General features: G+C 33.2%; 1 protein-coding gene and 1 pseudogene across 1 annotated transcript; one reads left to right on the plus strand and one right to left on the minus strand.

Moving 5' to 3' along the window:
- The first annotated feature begins 2,876 nt into the window (after positions 1-2,876).
- Positions 2,877-3,304, plus strand: LOC107061476 (calmodulin-like protein 3; annotated as a pseudogene).
- Positions 3,305-5,605: 2,301 nt separating this feature from the next.
- Positions 5,606-14,795, minus strand: LOC102606442 (beta-D-xylosidase 1). The gene is made up of 7 exons (XM_006352015.2): positions 14,255-14,795; positions 9,831-10,118; positions 9,134-9,303; positions 8,631-8,728; positions 8,213-8,557; positions 6,972-7,385; positions 5,606-6,590 (listed from the first exon to the last, which is right to left on the minus strand). The coding sequence occupies exons 1-7, from the start codon at positions 14,642-14,644 to the stop codon at positions 5,974-5,976; spliced, it is 2,322 nt and encodes a 773-aa protein (XP_006352077.1). The 5' UTR covers positions 14,645-14,795; the 3' UTR covers positions 5,606-5,973.
- Between the last annotated feature and the right edge of the window lie 4,408 nt (positions 14,796-19,203).

The following is a 19,203-nucleotide window of genomic DNA, read 5'->3' on the forward strand; positions in this document are numbered from 1 at the left end:
TTTATAGGTCGGTATTCACTGTTTTTTTAGTAGTGTTAGTAGATGGCTTATTGAGACTTATGTTAGTTCAGTTTTCAAAGATTTGTACGTGGTGTATGGTTTATGTCCTAACCACTTTTTTTTATTAGTAGATGGCTTATTGAGACTTATGTTAAACTTCCGTTTTTGTCAAACTCTTTAATGATATAAGACCGTTTCTTTGAAATCTTTATTTCTATTAGCTTGTATGATGTATGCTAATACATAATGTTAAGCCTAGGGTATACTTTGGGTCGTGACAACTTCTAAGCAAACCGTTGGTCTAGCTGACTACTTAGAAGAATATTTGACTCAACCATATTAAAAGTTTTAAAGAGAAAAATAAGTATTTGCAAAATTCCTTAAAAAAAGAATTTCTGAAAACAACTCAACTCAAGCTATATATGAAGCTTTTAAGTTTAACATGGACATCGGGACAAGACTCTTGACGCCCCAAAGTAAATACTGAATTGAAAAATGGGCCCTCCAAAATGCAAGGAGGACTCACCAAAAATATCAAATGAGAAGTGCAAAGTGATCTCAACGATGCACTAGTTGAAGATCTTGAACATATGTATCTGTAACATAAAAAGATGTAGGTCGAATGATATCAATACATTGAATGTATGAATATGTAATATATTCGAAGCGAAATAACTGAATGAAAAGACTGCATTAGATATAAATATATACTCAACTGAATGTGAATAAATAAATGAGTGAAATCATTTAAGCATTACAAATACTTACTCATCTCCGAACTCAACATAGTAAGTGATATGATAAAGATACACTTTTAACTCTAGTTGGGAGATTCTCTAACCGACAACCATCACTATGAGCAACGTGATGATACAACATCTCGCCCACGCTGTCAGAATTGTCTTATACCTTGCCGGGATATAGGACATCTCAACTAAGTGTATCCACTAAAGCTCTGCTCAAATGCAATAATAAGGACGCAAGAAGCAAAAAAAACTTGCACGAAGGACGTTTTCTTCTCTGCCCTCTCCTCTCCAAAGGCCAAGGGAGAGACTGCATCCCTTTCCTTCGGTAGCTCTTTTGGTTTCCTAAGGATAGCGGTATCTGGGGCAAAGCTCGCTTTCTTTGCTCCGCGAATGAGAGAGAAATTCAGAGGAAAAATACGTTCTCTCTTTGCGAGATCCAAAAGTGGAGAACGCATAGCATTCTATGGGTACATAGGATCAAACATAAAGCAGCGCTCTCTTGGCAGAGTTTTAGGCGGCAAGAGACTTTAAGGCTTGTTGGAGCTTCTGAGCGTAACGAATTGAAGCCAAAGACGGATCAAGGTAGCTTCCCATAATGACTACATGGTTTATGAGGAATGTGAGTTTTTTGAACTCATGCACATATCGATGCTCAATACTACTCCCAATAAATATATACTCATGCTGAAATATATAAATCATACTCTTTCTCAATTTGAGGCAACTGCTCAAAATATCCTTTTAAAAGAGGTAAATGCTTTGAAATATCTCTGTACTCATTAACCCATTTAGAAATCAAAATTTATCTTTTCTCAATGTAAAAAGTGATACATTTGAAAATACTTAATTCCCTTGTACTCTTACTTTTTTTCTCCCTTGTTTTATCATAAATTGAAAAAAAAAAAAATTCAAATTTAAAATGGTGGACAAGATCCAAGAAGAAAAAAAATGGAAGAGAGAGGAAGTGAAAGGGGGTGGGGGGTGGGGTGGGGTGTAGAAAGTAGAAGACTAACATTTTTTATTTATTTACTATGAAATTCAAAATCAGGTCAATCATATGATCTTATATATTAACTAATTCCAAATTATTTAACGGAGAAGGGCCAAAAATACCCTTAAAATGTGGGGTTTGATACAATAGCCCATCATCCACTTTATGAGAGTGTGCCATTAAAAAAAAGGATATTTTAAAGTCAAAATATTAACGTCAGGGGTATTAGGGAGCTGAAAGATGGACGGAGGATAATTTATACCAATCCAAATAGTTGATTGACATTTTAGGCCTTTCTCCGTTAAAAATATTATAAATCACAACAATTAACACTTCAAAATATTTAACATACATATGAATAAATAGTCCCCATATATTTTCTTGTTTGACAATCAAAATTTATACTATGTTATATAAATTGGGACATATGAAGTAATAAATAAAAAAATAATAAGTCACTCTCTTTTTATGTTGTTGTAAATTTGATTTTTAATCTGTCAATATAAAAAGAAAAATTAATTTGATTTCTTATACTGTTTTAATTTTTTCTTCTATTCGATAACCTATACTCACATTGAGTTTCGAACAATCCAAATCCATGTTATGTAAGGTCAATTAAAGTGGGAAAAAATGATATTCTACTAAAATTATTTTTCACATTTTGTGATTATATTGTAATTTATTTTTGTACATGAGAAAAAAAATCGAGGCATATATGATAAATTTTATAAGAAAGATTGAGTGAAAAATGAATTTGATCATTAAGATGATAAACTCAAATTGTTCATTGAATTTAAAAAGACAAAAAAAAAATAAAAAAATAATTAGACTCTTTAACTTTGTGAAAGGATCAAATATACCTACATAGAGTTTTTTGAATAAAAGAAAATAAATAAAATTGAGATGAAGTTTAAACACAATTACTATAATCTTCCAAAATACAATTATATATAAATTAGAAACAAGTTATTATATTTTAAAGACATAATCGTGAATGCTTCCTTCCCCGAGTTTTTCTGCATAATAGCAAAACGAGTAGATACGTTCATTTTCACACAAATAAAACTTCAAAGACAAACGCTAAATAGAAGAAGAATAAATAACGGTGGCCGTCTCCGTTTAGCGCATATTAAAAGAAAATGAATGCGGAGGAGCTGAGACGGATGTTCCAAATATTCGACAAGAACGACGATGGACATATAACAATGAACGAGCTAAATGATTCATTGGAGAATATGGGTATATTCATTCCGGATTGTGAGTTAGCCCAAATGATACAAAATATTGACGTCAATGGCGATGGATATGTCGATATTGATGAGTTTGGTGCAAACTATTTTTACGGATGAAGAGGAAGACATGCAAGAGGCATTCAATGTGTTTGATCAAAATGGAGACGGATGAGTTGAAGTCAGTGTTGGGATCGCTTGGACTCAAACAAGGCGGTAACGTTGAGGATTGTAGGAAGATGATCAACAATGTGGATGTTGATGGAGATGGAAGGATTGATTTTATGGAGTTTAAGAAGATGATGATGAGAGGGGTAGGTTTTGCTAGTTTTACTTAAAAAAATTTTTGTCTTTCATAGTTTGTCACATGTACAAAATTGCTTCCAAATATTAGTTTTTAACAAATTTTCTTTTAAGCAAAATCATTCTTGGTTCACTAGATGGTATACATATCTAAAATATTATTAGAGAAATTAATTTGACGTTATGTATTGTGTTTTATAAAAAAAAAATCTAAATGAATCTCATTGTGATATATTAACTTGACAATTTGAATTTGTTAATTTCCACTAAACAAGCATGACCCAATATTTTTGTATTTTCTTGGAAATTGTTTTGACGAGGGTGAAACATTTGAATAACAAACTTTTAGTATCAACATAGGTGTGAGGGGTGGATTGGATAAAATCCTTCTATCCTTGATCAAAAATTTTGAGTACAAGTTATGAGAATATAAATTTTTTTGGTAGAAAGTATTTCTCCACCAATGCGACACAGTCTTACAAATGAATATCATATATTAGATGGTTATTTAAAAAAAGAGTTATTTCATGTCAAAAGCATGCAACATAAAAATAATGGCACAACTCAATCCACCGGATCATGTGGGCACCTACTCTATCACCTAAACAGGAGAATCCTTATCTCCAAAACTGAAACATTAAATGCGGAAATAAACAAAACATAATCTAACACCCTATTTAAAAGTAGAAATACTCTAAACTTGATTTTTAAACAAGTTCTTTTAAAGAAGGGAAAAGGCTCAAAAATGCAATCGAACTTTTAGAAAAGGCTCATTTATGCCATCCGTTAAAAGTTTGGTTCATCTATGCCATTACCGTTTAAGAAAAGGCTCATTCATGCCATTATTTTTTAACAGTGGTTTTGCAAAACCATTTTTTACATGTGGCCAATTATAATTCGGCCACGTCATTATTTTTTTATAAAAAAAAAATCTAAATAAAAATTGAATTAAAATAACCCACCCAATTTTTAAAAAAAATCCCTATAACCCATCAGTAACCCAATTCGTTCATTCAATTTTTCAATCCAAAAAGCCCTAAATTTCGGAGGTTCCATGTCAAGTTCAACTTTCGATCGACAAGCTTTTGCGATCGACCAAGATAATTGGAGTGACTGAGTAGCTCATGAAATTTCAGAGGTTCCATGTCAAGTTCAACTTTCAGTTTTCTTCACTATACATTTGCTTGAGCAAATATGTAATAAACTGGAATCTGATGATGTACAACAATGTCCTATTTCTATTTGAAACGCTCAAATAATGCCACTATTTGTTATGTTTAAAAACAATAAAAAACCTATGTCGATTTGTTCTAAGAAATTTGGACTCGAGGAGTTGACATCTTGTTTGTTTTCGCATGTTACCATGCTAGTGTGCTTTTTGGATTGAAAAATTGAACGAAAGAATTGGGTTACTGATGGGTTATAGAGATTTTTTTTTAAAATTTGGGTGGGTTATTTTAATTCAATTTTTATTCAGATTTTCATTATTTTTTTTTAATGACGTGGCCGAATTATAACTGGTTACGTGTAAAAAATGGTTTTGCAAAATCACTGTTAAAAAATAATGGCAAGAATGAGCCTTTTCTTAAACGGTAATGGCATAGATGAGCCAAACTTTTAACGGATGGCATAAATGAGCCTTTTCTGAAAGTTCGATGGCATATTTGAGTCTTTTCCCTTTAAAGAAACATACCAACCCTTCCCAAGAAACTAGTCTAAACAGGTACAAGATCTTCTAAAGAGTACAAATGATGAAAGAATAAGACACAGCTCACACCATAAGGAAAGAGGAGTAGAAGTTATTAGAGATCATCATTGTGATCACCTATAAAACATCATTGAATCCTGCAACTAGACTATGCGAAGTGGCATAACAAGAATAGTATCAGTACAAACAACACATATTGATAGGCATCATCGTCCGACCCAAATTCACCACATAATATCATGCAAATAATCAAAGAAACATGCAACTTGAAGATGATATTAGGACCCATATACTCTAATCCAAGTCACACCACCTCCTTCCGTTGCAATTTAAATAGCCCGCCCTTATTTAAATTGATTTTTTGGGATTCATAATCTGAAAGCAATGCACATATTAAAGCTAAGAAAATATATACTTCTTCCATCTCATATAAGTTGCTATAATTAATTTAAAAAATCCAAGTCACATCACCAACTTCGTTACATAATGTTAGACATCAACAATTCGAATGATAAACCTATAAGAAAAGTAGGATACGAGGTAAAACTACTATGAATAATAGGTAAGGTGGAAGATAAAATAAGATTATTAATAAATAATAACTAAAGACAAAATGAGAAGAAAATACTACGGTAACGACGCGATCACACCAAATAGATCTTTTCACAAAATGGGACTTTCAGTCTGATGGATTTAAACGATATTATACAACAACATTATATTTAAACTTACAATGGAAAACAATCATCCAAACAAGGTGTTAAAATGCTTCATTCTGAAATTCTATGTCACATTTGATTATGTTGAACCCAATCAACACTTGGTATAACTTTTGTCTTAATTATATCCCAAATCCCTAATATTGTTTCTAACCTTTCCCTCTCATTCCCAAACAACAGAGCTTCTTCACACTTCTTGTTGGCTTTTATTATGATGAGGGGAAAGAAATAATTAACAAGTATTAATTGCAAGAATACTTAGTCCTTGAAAGTATTCTTAGACTTTGATCTCCTCCAATGAAGGTTGAAAGGTTATAGAATGTTTGAGGTCATCACCAACATGGATTTTGTGTTCTCCCATGTAAATTCTTCGTACTCCGTATTCATCAGCTACGCTAAGGTGTTTGCAAGCATTCATATTGATCTTGACCCTCTGATTAGCCCCAGCCACGACATGAACTTTCTCAAACGCGACTAGTTGTTTTGTCTCCGTGGGATCAGGTGGGGTTGAGAAAATGAGGACCGTGTGTGTTCCGTCCATGTCCCCTATGTTTTTTACATCAATATGCATGTCTATATCAAGTGACTCACAATTAGTATGTATTGTTCTCACTGTAGCTTTCGTTTTCATTAATGATGTTGTTGTGTTGTTCGATACAAGATCATGAGAGTGAAGAGTGGTTGGCACTGAAACAGTGATTGGCGCGGAGACTAAATGTTGGCTGAATGTTGTGTAGCTAAAGCCAGCCCCAAATGGGAAAACTGTTGGGCCTTTGTAGAATCTATAGGTTCTACCAGGATAGCCTTTTGTTGGATTTGCTCTCATGTCCATGTTTGCCATGGACACTTTAGCTACATAATCTTGTGGATACCATGTCATTGGAAGCTTCCCCCCTGAAATAAGCAAATTTCCAAACTATTATTGTATCACCAAATAAAATAAATACAATATATTCCTTCTGTTTTAAAAAGAATGACTTATTTTCCTTTTTAGTCTGTTTAAAAAAGAATGATCTCTTTCCAAACTATTATTGTATCACCAAATAAAATAAATACAATATATTCCTTCTGTTTTAAAAAGAATGACTTATTTTCCTTTTTAGTCTGTTTAAAAAAGAATGATCTCTTTCCAAACTATTATTGTATATACCACAATCACTGCACTTATCTACTCTGTAGTGTGACTATAAATCATTTCATTAAAGTTAAACTGTTACAGGGAGTCAGGGACGATGACCCACTGAAAGTGATATAATTAAGTATATACATACATACCTGGATTGGCTGCTCCAAATAGAACATCAGCAATGGCAGCTCCACCAGCCTGACCAGGATAGCCAACCCAAATAATAGCGGAAACACGAGGATCATTTTTGGCGAATGTAACATCAATAGGGCCACCGGACATCAAAACCAACACTACGGGGCCTTTAGAAGCCATAGCTACCCTAGAAATGAGGTCCTGTTGGTGTCCTGGCAGAAGAAGGCTAACTCTGTCTTTAGCCTCTGCTTCAATGGATTGATCAAGTCCCATTACCAACACAGTGGCATCAGCATGCCTTGCAGCCACTTCTGCTAATCCAAAGTTTTGATTCCCTGGACAAGCTACTCCCATACATCCTTGTTGATGAACTGTCCTTGCATATCTTGATATTCCTTGTAATGGTGAAATATAACCACATGGAACACCTATATACATATAACATTAAAGAGGAAAATTTAGAATGAGAATTCAGAATGTAACAAATGTGCCAATTTATGTACTGAAGTACAATTCTTGCAAGCATATAATATTTTTTATCAGATTCTGTTTTAGAAAGACTAAAATCAAGATATATTGAGAAGAGGAGAGAGCTTTCTAGTAAGAAACTTGGCCACTAATTTTCAAAAAAATGTCAAAGAAAGGATGGTATACTTACGTAAATCCCTCTAGTTTAGGAGTTAATTATTTAGATACAGTTTAATTTGTAATATTACGTATCTTACCAGACTTTGGTGCATCCAGATGCGTTTAGATATATCCATATATATATATATATATATATATATATATATGTATCTCAGAATATATGCGGCCAAATTTGTTCTAGATATACATGGTATACCCAAGTGGACTCGTTTGTATCTGGGATACATAACAAACTTCGCTCGCCTCTCTCCCATCTCGCTCGCCACTCTCTTATGTATCTGACATCCCATATACATGGATGCATAACAAAATCCCGTTCACCTCTCTCTCTCTATTTTAGTATATATGATAGCAAAAATACATGTATCTAAGTGTATCTTCTCAATATATGGTAGAAAACTCAAATATGATATTAATATATCAATTTTACAAAGGTTGGGGGGTGCGGGCTTCCGTGTTCGTTCTCGTATTCATTCTACCCAGTACGTTTGTAGTAAATATTACATATTCCTAAAACCTTGGTATTATTTCATGCAAGATCAATTCCCCTTTGTTATTTATTTATTTATATAAATAAGAAAAGAAAGAGAGTATATGAAATATTTACCAGCATAATTGCCAATCATGGTAAGTGTAGCATCTGAATTGGGCCCAATAACAGCAACGGTCCGGTGTCTCTGAGTGGACAATGGAAGAGCCCGTCCAATATTTTTGAGAAGAACAATGCCTTCACGAGCAGCTTGAAGGGCCAACTGTTGATGGGCTGGACTGCACACATCTTTTGGGCCCAAATTTGCATAAGGCCCATTTGGCCCATCAAACATTCCTAGACGCATTTGGACTGTAATTGTATTGGCTAAAGCATTGTTGATTTCCAATTCTGAAACTTTGCCTGTACGGACAGCCTCATCTGTGTGGATGGCTAGGAAAGGCCCACAGTCCAAGTCCAACCCTATACGATCATCAAACTAATAAGTGATAGTTTAGGTATGAAATTTATATTTAAGGAAACAACAAACACGAACCAGCTTTGATAGTGGCCGCTGCAGCATCTTCAGGGTAACGAGTATAATGTTGTTTCTCGAATAGAACTCCAACAGAATCACAATCTGATACGATGTATCTGTTTTACAAGGCAACAAGTTATTATTATTACAACACAACACTATAGTAGTAGGTAGCTTCTATAATCATTCAACTACAATATATTTATGTCTCATTTTTCAACCATAGTGATTAATCTTAAGTTCTTATCCCCTAACCTATATTTGTTTTTTAGTTTGCAAAGCAACTAGTTCATTCATAAAAAATAAAGGAATAATTAGAATGGACTAAGTTTATAGTACGTCATCAATATTTGGTACGAGTATTAATAAATTTTGATAGAGATATACATGCTTCCATATATATGTGTATTCTTTTCCAACAGTTTGAAACGTATTTAGCTTGAAAATGATGACTCGTGTGATAAAATGCAAAATAATTTTATCTCAATTCATAGAATAACTTTATTTATCTCATCTCATACCCGTTAAGGTGCCATTGGGAACGAATTGTATCACGGAGGAGAGTAGGGTCAGCACAAGATGGCTTTCCATTGATCTGGTTGTAAGAGCACATCACACTTGCTACATTACCTTCAACCACACATGCCTTGAATGGCACATTGTAAGTATCCTCTAAGTCCTGCATGCTTACCTACACATTTTAAATTAAAATGAAATTTTTCAACATTTTTTCCCTCTTCTATAATTTGGCGTATGTGAATTTGCAACACTTAAAACAAAAGAAAACGAATAAATGATGTGGTCAATCTCTACTATCAACCACCTCCATCATCATAACTAACACCACCAATTCATCATTACAACCACTAACACCACCAATTCATCATTACAACCACTAACACCACTATCAATCGCCACCATTATGATAGTCACCACAACACCTCCATCGTCACAACTAGATCACCACCATCCTTACTAGTAATTAATAACTACTTTTATCATCACCATCACCACCACCACTATAAACTATCTCCACTAGCAAGTATAAGTGTTTGTATTTTTTTTTAATCAAATAATGAATCTATTTTATTTATTATGTACTTATAAATAAATTATGTATGTTCAGATGTTGAAAAACAAACTATTTTAATAATTCAGTATTCAGATAAGGAAATCAAAATAGTACTAGCTAATTATTAATTAGATATGGTTAATTACCTTAGCATTGAAGTGGAAACGATCATAGCCATTCCAATCATCAAGATCATAAGCAGTGTAATGCTTGCAACAAGCAGCCACCTTCAAGCGGGTGTTGCCACTACCGCCGCCTCCTTGTAGTCCTTTTACGTAGCTAACGGCATATTGTGCAACCAAATGAGGATCCTCCCCTGGTGTTTCTTGGCCCCGTCCCCACCTTGGATCTCTTAATATATTCACATTTGGACTCCAAAATGTTAGTCCTGCTGCTCCTCCGTTATACATCGCTCTACCTTCCTCAGAAACCACCTGATCATATCAAAACAAATACTATCATGTTAATTTCATAAAAGGTGTCCAGATGCTAAAGTGAGTCTGCTCTTGTTAAAATGTGGAAAAAAGAGCTGCTACTAGTGAGTTTCAAACACATAATCATGTACTTAAAAAAATCAAGGGAAAAAAGACAAATATACCCCTGAACTATCGTAAATGGTATACAGATACCATTCGTCATACTTTTGGGACATTGGTGCCCGTGCCGTCCAAAAACTAGAGCATATATGCCCTTCACTCTAGTTTTTGGACGGCAGGGGCACCAATGTCCCAAAAGTATGACGGAGGGTATCTGCATACCATTGACGATAGTTTGAGGGTATATTTGTCCTTTTCCCCAAAGATCAAACACACAATCACTTTAAGTTTGCATGTTTTTGTTCTTTCAAGGCACCTGAAACCACAGGGCTACATCATATTGTTGTGTCAAGGGTGTCCAAATATATTATTTAATCATTTTGTTTATCATTTTACTTGTATATACAATATAATTTTCGACGAAGGGTGTCCAACATGAGTGTTGCTACGCACCTGACTCCAATCCCTCTATTTCATTTTTTTACATATATGTCTCGGCTTGATTGATATTAGAATAAAGAATTTGAATATTGTGCTCTTAATCTAAGAATGTATTTAATATACCAAATTGCTATATGACTTCTTTGATCTCTAGAGTCTAACCAATTTTATATATTTTTTGGCAACGTTTGTCTGTCATTGACAATAATTTCTCTTGTAGGCTTCGTTGTAAAACTCCAAAAAATTGTCCATCTCTAGGTCCTTACAAGGACCTTAAGGAAAGTGATGTAATTTAATTAGTCGAAAAATCCAAAAGAAATAAAGAGGAAAATAAGTGAAAGATAGAGACATTATTTTAAGGAAAAAGCAGTGAATTGGAAAAACTTATGGGGACCTTCAACTCTTAATTAATTAAGACAAAGTTTACACGCAAACAAGTTGCAACTCAACAAATTAATAAGACGTTTTATTAAGTACTAATGGGACCCAAAACCAACTATTAACAAGTTTTGTCCTAATTTTCATTTATTTACTTTTTCCATACAATGACAAAAGAAAAAGGTTGCGTTTTTTATAGTGCTACTTATTATAATAAAAAATAAAATAATAATATGAGTACATCAATTTGAAGAAAAATGACATCAAATTAGGAATTTGCAGCTGTACAATATTTTTGGAACTCTACGTCTTTAGAAATAAATTACTTATTAGAAGTAATTAAGACAACATAAATACATATATCATCCCGGTAGCTATTTTCATTTAATTTCTAGGTAAAGGTTTTATTCACTTCCAAAGATAAATGGATATATTTGAATCTATCTTTAGCCTACACCTTTAATCTATCTTTAGCCTACGTACACTTGTTGTCTATCTGTGTGACATGTTATTAATATTCGATAAAATGTTTGACTCGTTTAAAAATGAACTAATATTGAAGTAATACTTGATATTATATTAAAAACGGAAACTTCAAAGTGAAAAATTGAATTTATCTAAATATTTTGTTATTATTCACCTAATGAGCTATTTATTAAAAACAAAATATACTAAAATTATTTGAAGGGGTGTAATGCTTGTGATTAGTAACTTAATTATGTAAAGGGAGTAAATAGCGATTTCTATTTCTGATTTCTTTCCCATTCCACTATATCGTATTCAGTAAAATTACATAAATACACAACTTAAGATATCATAATCTCTAAAATTTCCTATCATTTAAAAAAATTATAAAAATCCCTTCTCGGATACATCCCTCCCCTCTAGGATACATCTCTCCCATTAAGTAATGCATCATTTGCAATATATCGGACATCCAAGCAATGTATTCGAGAGTAATGAAAAAATCAATTTTTTTGTAATTGGAAAAGCTTTCAGAATAGAATGTAATTAGTCTCTAAATATATGAGATTTCCGTAAGTTGGATAGAAGATAGATATAGTAATTGGTAAATTGTTTAAATTTGATTATACATAAATATTAAAGATACATGTGGGAGGTGGTCCATCATATTTGCATGAACACCTCATAGTGATATTGAGACAAAGAAAATGATAGCAACCTCCTCAACTTGCATCAACCATAACTTTGGCGTTTCCTTTCTTAATTAACTTCTTTGACGTTTTCTTTCTTAAATTTAATTCTTTGACGTTTTCTTTCTAAACTTAAATTTTTTTGACGTTTTTTTTCTAAACTTAAAATTCTTTGCGTTTTTGCTTTTCTCTCTCTTTCTAGTCTCTAGTGTGTGTAAATGGCAGTTTTGCTAACTAATTGTTGTTTTAACAGGAGTTTTGATATCTTTGATTTTGGTATTCTTTTTTTTTTGTTGTTGTTGTATTTGTAGAGTCATATTTTGGACAAGTTTTATTTTTTTAGTTTATTATTTCAAAAATAATAAATATATATAATTTTTCATGTTGTGTAAGGTACTTGCTTTCAAATGTATATTTCACTAATTGTTTTTCTCCATCATAACCCTTTTCATGATCCCCAAAAGAAAGAACTTATTAAATTAGTAAATATCAATATCATGATTAAGAAAATAATACATAAAATATCGATTTCATGACAACAGAATCTCCCCATTTTCCACCCACTGCCAGTGCAAGGACTTGCTTTTGGGCTATCTTTTTCTTTTTTAATATTTTGTGACCACACAACAAAACATGTATGCATGTGTAGGCATGGCCAAAACCTTATCCTTTTTTAAAAAAATATTATTATTATTATTTGATATACCTATTAGTTTTTCTCTCTTCTAAAACCCTTACGAAAACTGGAATACTTCTTTTCCAAAAACAAAATAAAATGTTAAAAGGGTTCAATTTTGTATATAGAATCTCACGGATGGCACTTTTAGATATTTGGGGTCTTAATACATGATAATAGTGGCACTTAGTATTGTTGAATGAAAGGAAAAAAATAAATAAATGTGTAACTTTGGACCAATGATAATAATAAGTTGGTAATATATCACATGACAGTTTATAATAATTAAGTCCTAACGTTCTGTATTGGACACTTTCAGTCTATATATATAAGTCACATGTGTAGAGTCTGCGGAAAATTACTCTCTTATTCATGACACAAACAAAATAAAACACTTAGCTCTATTGGTGGTCTGTGACCATTGTCTTCTAACTTATTAAAGAAAATATTGTATAAAATATAGACCTAGAATACAATATTCTAAAGAAACTATATAATGTACACTGCAGGTTCATCTTTTTTTACATGATAGAGTTTAATTTTCAAATTTCCTTAAATATATTTTGAGGGGAAGGACATCGGCTTAATTATATATCTATAATTAAAGTCCACTTCAATACTATATTTGAAATATCTTATCCTATTTATACTAGAGTTTATTCATCATATATATCGACATTACTATTTACTACAAATAAAGTTTTTTCCACCGCGAATTCATGGAAAGTTTGTACTACAAAACATAATTTCCTCACTCATTTTCCACCAAACTAGCTTAATTACTAGAAAAATGCTAGGTGGAAAACATATTCTAGCTAAAATATATGAAATCATTATTCCCTCTATCCCAATTTATATGACACGTTTAGTTTTTTGAGAGTCAAACAGTTTAAGTTTGACCGAAATTTTGTTCATGGTATCTTCAAATTTTTAAAAATGAAATTTATATATTTGTAAACTACGTAAAAAGTACTATAATTGACAATTTAATTAAAATATTTAAAAGTATAACGAAAAATTTACGGTCAAAGATAGACTTATTTGAATCTCGAAACCTGAAATGTGTCACATAAATTGGGACAAAGAGAGTACTGTTTTTTTTTCTCACCGATTAAATCAAAACAATTATGAGAATAATCATTGCAAATTTTTCACTGATTGAGAAAATATAGTTAAAAATCGTCCAAGCGAGTTCAATTTATAAAGTTATTTTCATGTAAAAGATTCTTTTTCTACGTAATGATAGCAACAGAGCATCAAATTCTTGTTTGTATTACCTAAATGTGAATTAAAATATTTCGATAAGATAAAGAGTGACACAAAAGTTGATTTTAATATGGATATATCCAAAAATTAATTAAAAGAAAAAAATTAAATTAACTTACCCGGCCAATTTCTTCCCACAAGGAGGCGTTAAAGGAAGCGGCAGTAGTAATGACTTGTGGGAAGCTGGTGGCGCCAGGGAAGGCGCCACCAAACTTAACACCATAGCCGGTGTTGGAGACACCGTGAAGTGCCTCCGACCACCACTCGTAGCCACTGACACCCAGCCTTTCCACTGGTGCAGCATTGTTCACTAACAATCTAATCTTCTCCTGCAACGTTAATCGTCCAATTAAGTCTTGTACACGCACGTGTATTGGTAGCGATGTCTTGCAGAAACGCAGGTTTCGTGTCCCTGCGTTTGCTGGGTCGCATGCAAATGGCTGCCGTCGTGACTCGCCGGAATAAGCAAATGCAAGGACAAAAATGAGAATAAAATATTTTTGACTCATAATTATTATGTGTGTATACAAATGGAAATAATAATTTTAAGTATGTGTATTATTGGCTTAACATATTTTGTTGGCTTGGAGAGATTGAAGAGGATTAGAAGGGTATATATAGAGGAGGTTGCGTTTAAGATGGTGACAATGGCGTATGAATATATATATATATATGAAAATGAAAGATGATATAGTGGGTAATCCTTGAGCTCTCTTATCTGTGGATGTGTAAAGTTAATGATAACTAGAATGAATAACTTATGTAATCGTCCAATTGGATTTGACTCCTCTTTATTTTTCTATATATTATTCCTCAGTTTCTCTATGTTGTTATTTAAATGAGACATATGTAATGAATTAAAATTAATAGCTAAGATTTAAACTAAAGCAAGATTCTGATATTGTTTGGATATTATAACAAATGTTTCATATATTTGCTTCCAACAATTTTAGTAATCCCTACACTAACGCAAGTGTATGTGATCATTCAAGTAGTATAGAATGGTTTAGTTTGGATCGATATCGTATTGAAATGTGATTTAGCAAAAGTCTAGTCAATTTTAATACCACGATTTTAGACAAGTAATAAAGTAATTCTTTATATTTACGTAAATTCAAAGTATAGCATTCCGAAAATTTCTAAGCTAAGATCCGAACCATTCTTCGTTTGCGTATAAGGTCGTATCGAATGATTTTTAAATTTATTTTAGGTGTTAACGTCAATTCCTTAGTGTGGAATAAATATGGAGATGAATTATAAAGTCACAAGAATCCCCTAGCACAAGTTGAGTTGAAAGCTTCCTTACCGATTGAGTTTATATATAAGATTCTACTTAGGTCAATTTCAAACGATCATATCTATCAGCATATAAAGAATTAGGTGTCCCATGACCTATCAAGTTAAGGTCTATGTGTCTTCTTTCCAACACCACCAAGTTTGCCTCATTTCAAGTTCAAAGTAAAAAGTTATGATTGTTTTACCAACGACTACCACAACAGAGTTTTCTGAGTTAGTAACCTACGAACCACTTCTACGGGCTGTAGAACTTTCTATGACCCATACTGAACAGACTACTCAAACTTTGGAAGACATGTTGAAAGCTTGTATGATTGACTTTAAGGGTAATTGATATGATACTTTTCTTTTGACTGAGTTTGCTTATAATAATAGCTATCACTCGAGTATTCAGATGACTCTGTTTGAGTCTCTCTATAGTAGGAGGTATAGATCTCTTATTGGTTGGTTTAAAATTGGTGATGTTGCTTTGATATAGCCCGAATTGGTTCATGAGGTGATGGAGAAATTTCAACTTATCATAGATAGATTGGAGTTGACTTAGAGTAGACAAAAATCTTTTGCGGATGTGAGAAGAAGAGAACTTAAATTTGCCGTTGATGATTGGATTTACACTAAAATCTCACCATGGATGGTGTGATGATGTTTGGTTAGAAAGGGAAGCTTGATCCCCATTATGTAGGCTCATATCAAATTTTGAGGCATTTTGGTAATGAGTTTATGGGTTAGATTCGCCTTCAGGTTTAACATCAGTGTATCCGGTGTTTCATGTATTCTTATTGAAGAAATGCATGGGTGATCCGAGTTGTGCCTTTAGAAAGTGTTGGTGTGAAGGAAAGTATCTCTTACGAAGAGGTACCAGTTGAAATTCTAGACCGTCAAGTTCGTAAGTTGAAAAATAAAGAAGTTGCTTCTGCGACAGTCCTTTGTAGGAATCACTTAGTTGAGGGTGCTACTTGAGAGGCCAAAGCCGATATGATTGCCAAGTACCCCATCTCTTCCCCTCCGGTCAGTTTCATTTTGAGGTATTAGATCATTTTATGTACTATTTGGATTCATGCTTTTCACCTATTCTCATGTTTCCCTAGGTATGCATGTTTATGAATTTTGTTTTAAACTTCATGTTTTAGTCGGAGTCAATTACTCTTTATGTTTTATGAATTCTATGTGTTTTGCATTCATATTGGGTTGTTAGATCTTTCCCTAATCTACTCATGCTTAGCTGAATCTCATTCGAGGACGAATATTTCCAAGAGGGAGATATTGTAACACCTCAAAAGTGCATAGCTCAGTTCACGTTGAAAAGTTACAAAAAACAGTTGAAGTCTGCTGATTTTGGGTTTCATGAGGCCCTTGTATGGGCCGTAAATAGGTTGACGACTCATGGAAGCCGATCATGGTTGCCCCTCAGAAAAATGAGTTTTAGTAAATATGTCACGACCCAAGGGTACCCCCTAGATGTAACAAGGCGTACAAGACCCTGAGAGGCCTCATACAAGCCCCTTAGCATATCATAACATAAGATAATAGAAAATGGTGCAGAAATTTAAAACATTTTCAACCATATCAAAGTCTATAATAAAACAAAGCGGAAGTCTTTAACATTTGTCTCAAACCATCTAATACTTGAAAGACTTAGGGATGCTGCCCAAACAAAAGTTCTAAGCATAAAATAAAAAACATAAAGGAAAGGTGGTCAAATCCTCGATGCTATGAGGACTCACCAAATATTCACTTGCTTGCTCTACTAATATTCTAGCCACGAGTGTGAGAATCAATATCGCCGGACCCTACATTTGATAAGATTGTAGGCAAGAGTATGTGTTAGTATAAAATGTACTAAATATGATGGCTAGCATAAATCATCAACATAAACATAATGTAGGCATTAGTCAACATAAGACATATATCATGATCATAAGAGATACAACATAAGACATAGGCAATAAGCATAAGAGACAATAACATAAATCATAAGCATATTCAATGCACATAAATCATCATCTCATAAGAGGAACATTTCTCAAGTAACCTCAACATATTCTTACTCAAGACTTGAGTCATCACCTCTAGTCATACATATCAAGGAAGGCAACTCAAGCAACAATCCAAGCTAATCTAACATCATACAAGTAAACCTCATATCAAAACATACTTACAATACTTCCTTGAAGTAATCTTGTTTCATCATAAACATGATACTTTGATTATGGACTTGTCCCTCTTTAGTCATTCTTACTAATCATGGAGGAGTATCTATTTACTAGTCCACAACACATCATCACTCATGAATGGTTACGATTTACCAATTCAAGGCTATCAAGAAAAACACCTCATCATGCTAGACCAAGCTATCATGGAAAACATCCTCTCATGCAAGTTCAAGCTACCCAATGAAGGGTACTATTGCTCAATCCAAGCTATCATGAAGTGGTGTGGCCTTACCAAGTCAAGCTATCATGCAAGCATTCTATTATGCTAGTTCAAGCTACATTGGAAGGGTACAATTGCTCAATCCAAGGCTATCCATGAGTTCTACTATCTCAAGCTACCATGCATGATCTTGTCTTACTAAGTCAAGCTATTCATGAATGAGTATCATATCACTACTTCAAGCTAACATAGTTCATACATTCTCATTACTCATGAAAGGGTGCCCTTGGCCTATTGATTCAATGTACATCATTACTTTAACTCTTTAAACCATGTGTGAGCAACTATCACCATGATCTATTTATGATGGTTCTTGAGCCTTTGATTCAATTAGGTGAGAAAAACCTTTCAACCTTAGAACCATCATTATGTGAGCACTCTTTCACATTAATGTTCATATGTGTTCATGAGAGTGTCCTTTCAAGCAACACAACATCAATATCATAATCATTGACACTATACCCTCAAAGTGTTCTTAAAACATTTACATAGATTCTATAAGATATGCATAATCTCGTACACTCATAATATAGGTCATGTGGGTAAATCCTTCCACAACAACTCTATCTACAATTCATCAACCACATAAGTTTCACTCTCAAAGCCTTAACATTCATAGTTCGTCATATTAGCTTTACTCTTAAAGACTTAGCAATTAACATTCATAACCACATGCCTTACTCTCAAATCAATACTTCTCATAATCATCACATATGCCTAGATCTCAAGACATTCTAATCACATTATTCATTCTTAAGCAATTCTAATCATATATCATCATATAGGCTCAATCTCAAGCACTACTAATCATGATTCATCATATATACTTTAGTCTAATTCAATTCATATATATAAGCTTTACTCTTAAGAAATTCCTATCTATATGCCTCAATCTCAAGCAATCTATCATGTATTTCATCAATCCTAGAAAATTATCTCTAAATCATCAATTTCCCCTTTCATGACATAAAATCCAATTTCATCAATTCTAGGTTAGAAACAAGGATTAGGCATGGGTACATGTAAATTCATCCTATAAACATGAAATTCTACCATAAACAATCATAAGCAACCATAATCCACTCAATTGGATCAATATTCATCATAACCCATAACATTGGAAGAAACCCTAACTAGACTTGAGGAATTCTTCTTCAAATTGTGGAATTCTAGGGGACTCCATGGCTGAAAGGATTCCATGGATGAATAAGCCATCTGTCACGCCCCAAGCCTATACCCTGGGCGGGACTGACACTTGAAGACCATTGCTGGCCCTAAGCGAACCCTTGGCCTGGCTTACTAACTCAGCGGAAGACTTAACTCATTACATAAGCATTTA

Source organism: Solanum tuberosum, unplaced genomic scaffold (assembly GCF_000226075.1).
Source record: "Solanum tuberosum cultivar DM 1-3 516 R44 unplaced genomic scaffold, SolTub_3.0 scf00137, whole genome shotgun sequence".
Lineage (NCBI taxonomy): Eukaryota > Viridiplantae > Streptophyta > Magnoliopsida > Solanales > Solanaceae > Solanum > Solanum tuberosum.

Bases quoted from the DNA above. Each gene is read 5' to 3' on its own strand.
- LOC102606442 (XM_006352015.2), bottom strand. From the start codon at position 14,644: ATGAGTCAAAAATATTTTATTCTCATTTTTGTCCTTGCATTTGCTTAT. The intron at 9,304-9,830 runs GTAATTAACCAT...TAAAATGTGTAG, and splicing joins GTTTCCACTTCAATGCTAAG to GTAAGCATGCAGGACTTAGA. The intron at 6,591-6,971 runs GTATGTATGTAT...TGCTTATTTCAG, and splicing joins ATTTGGAGCAGCCAATCCAG to GGGGGAAGCTTCCAATGACA.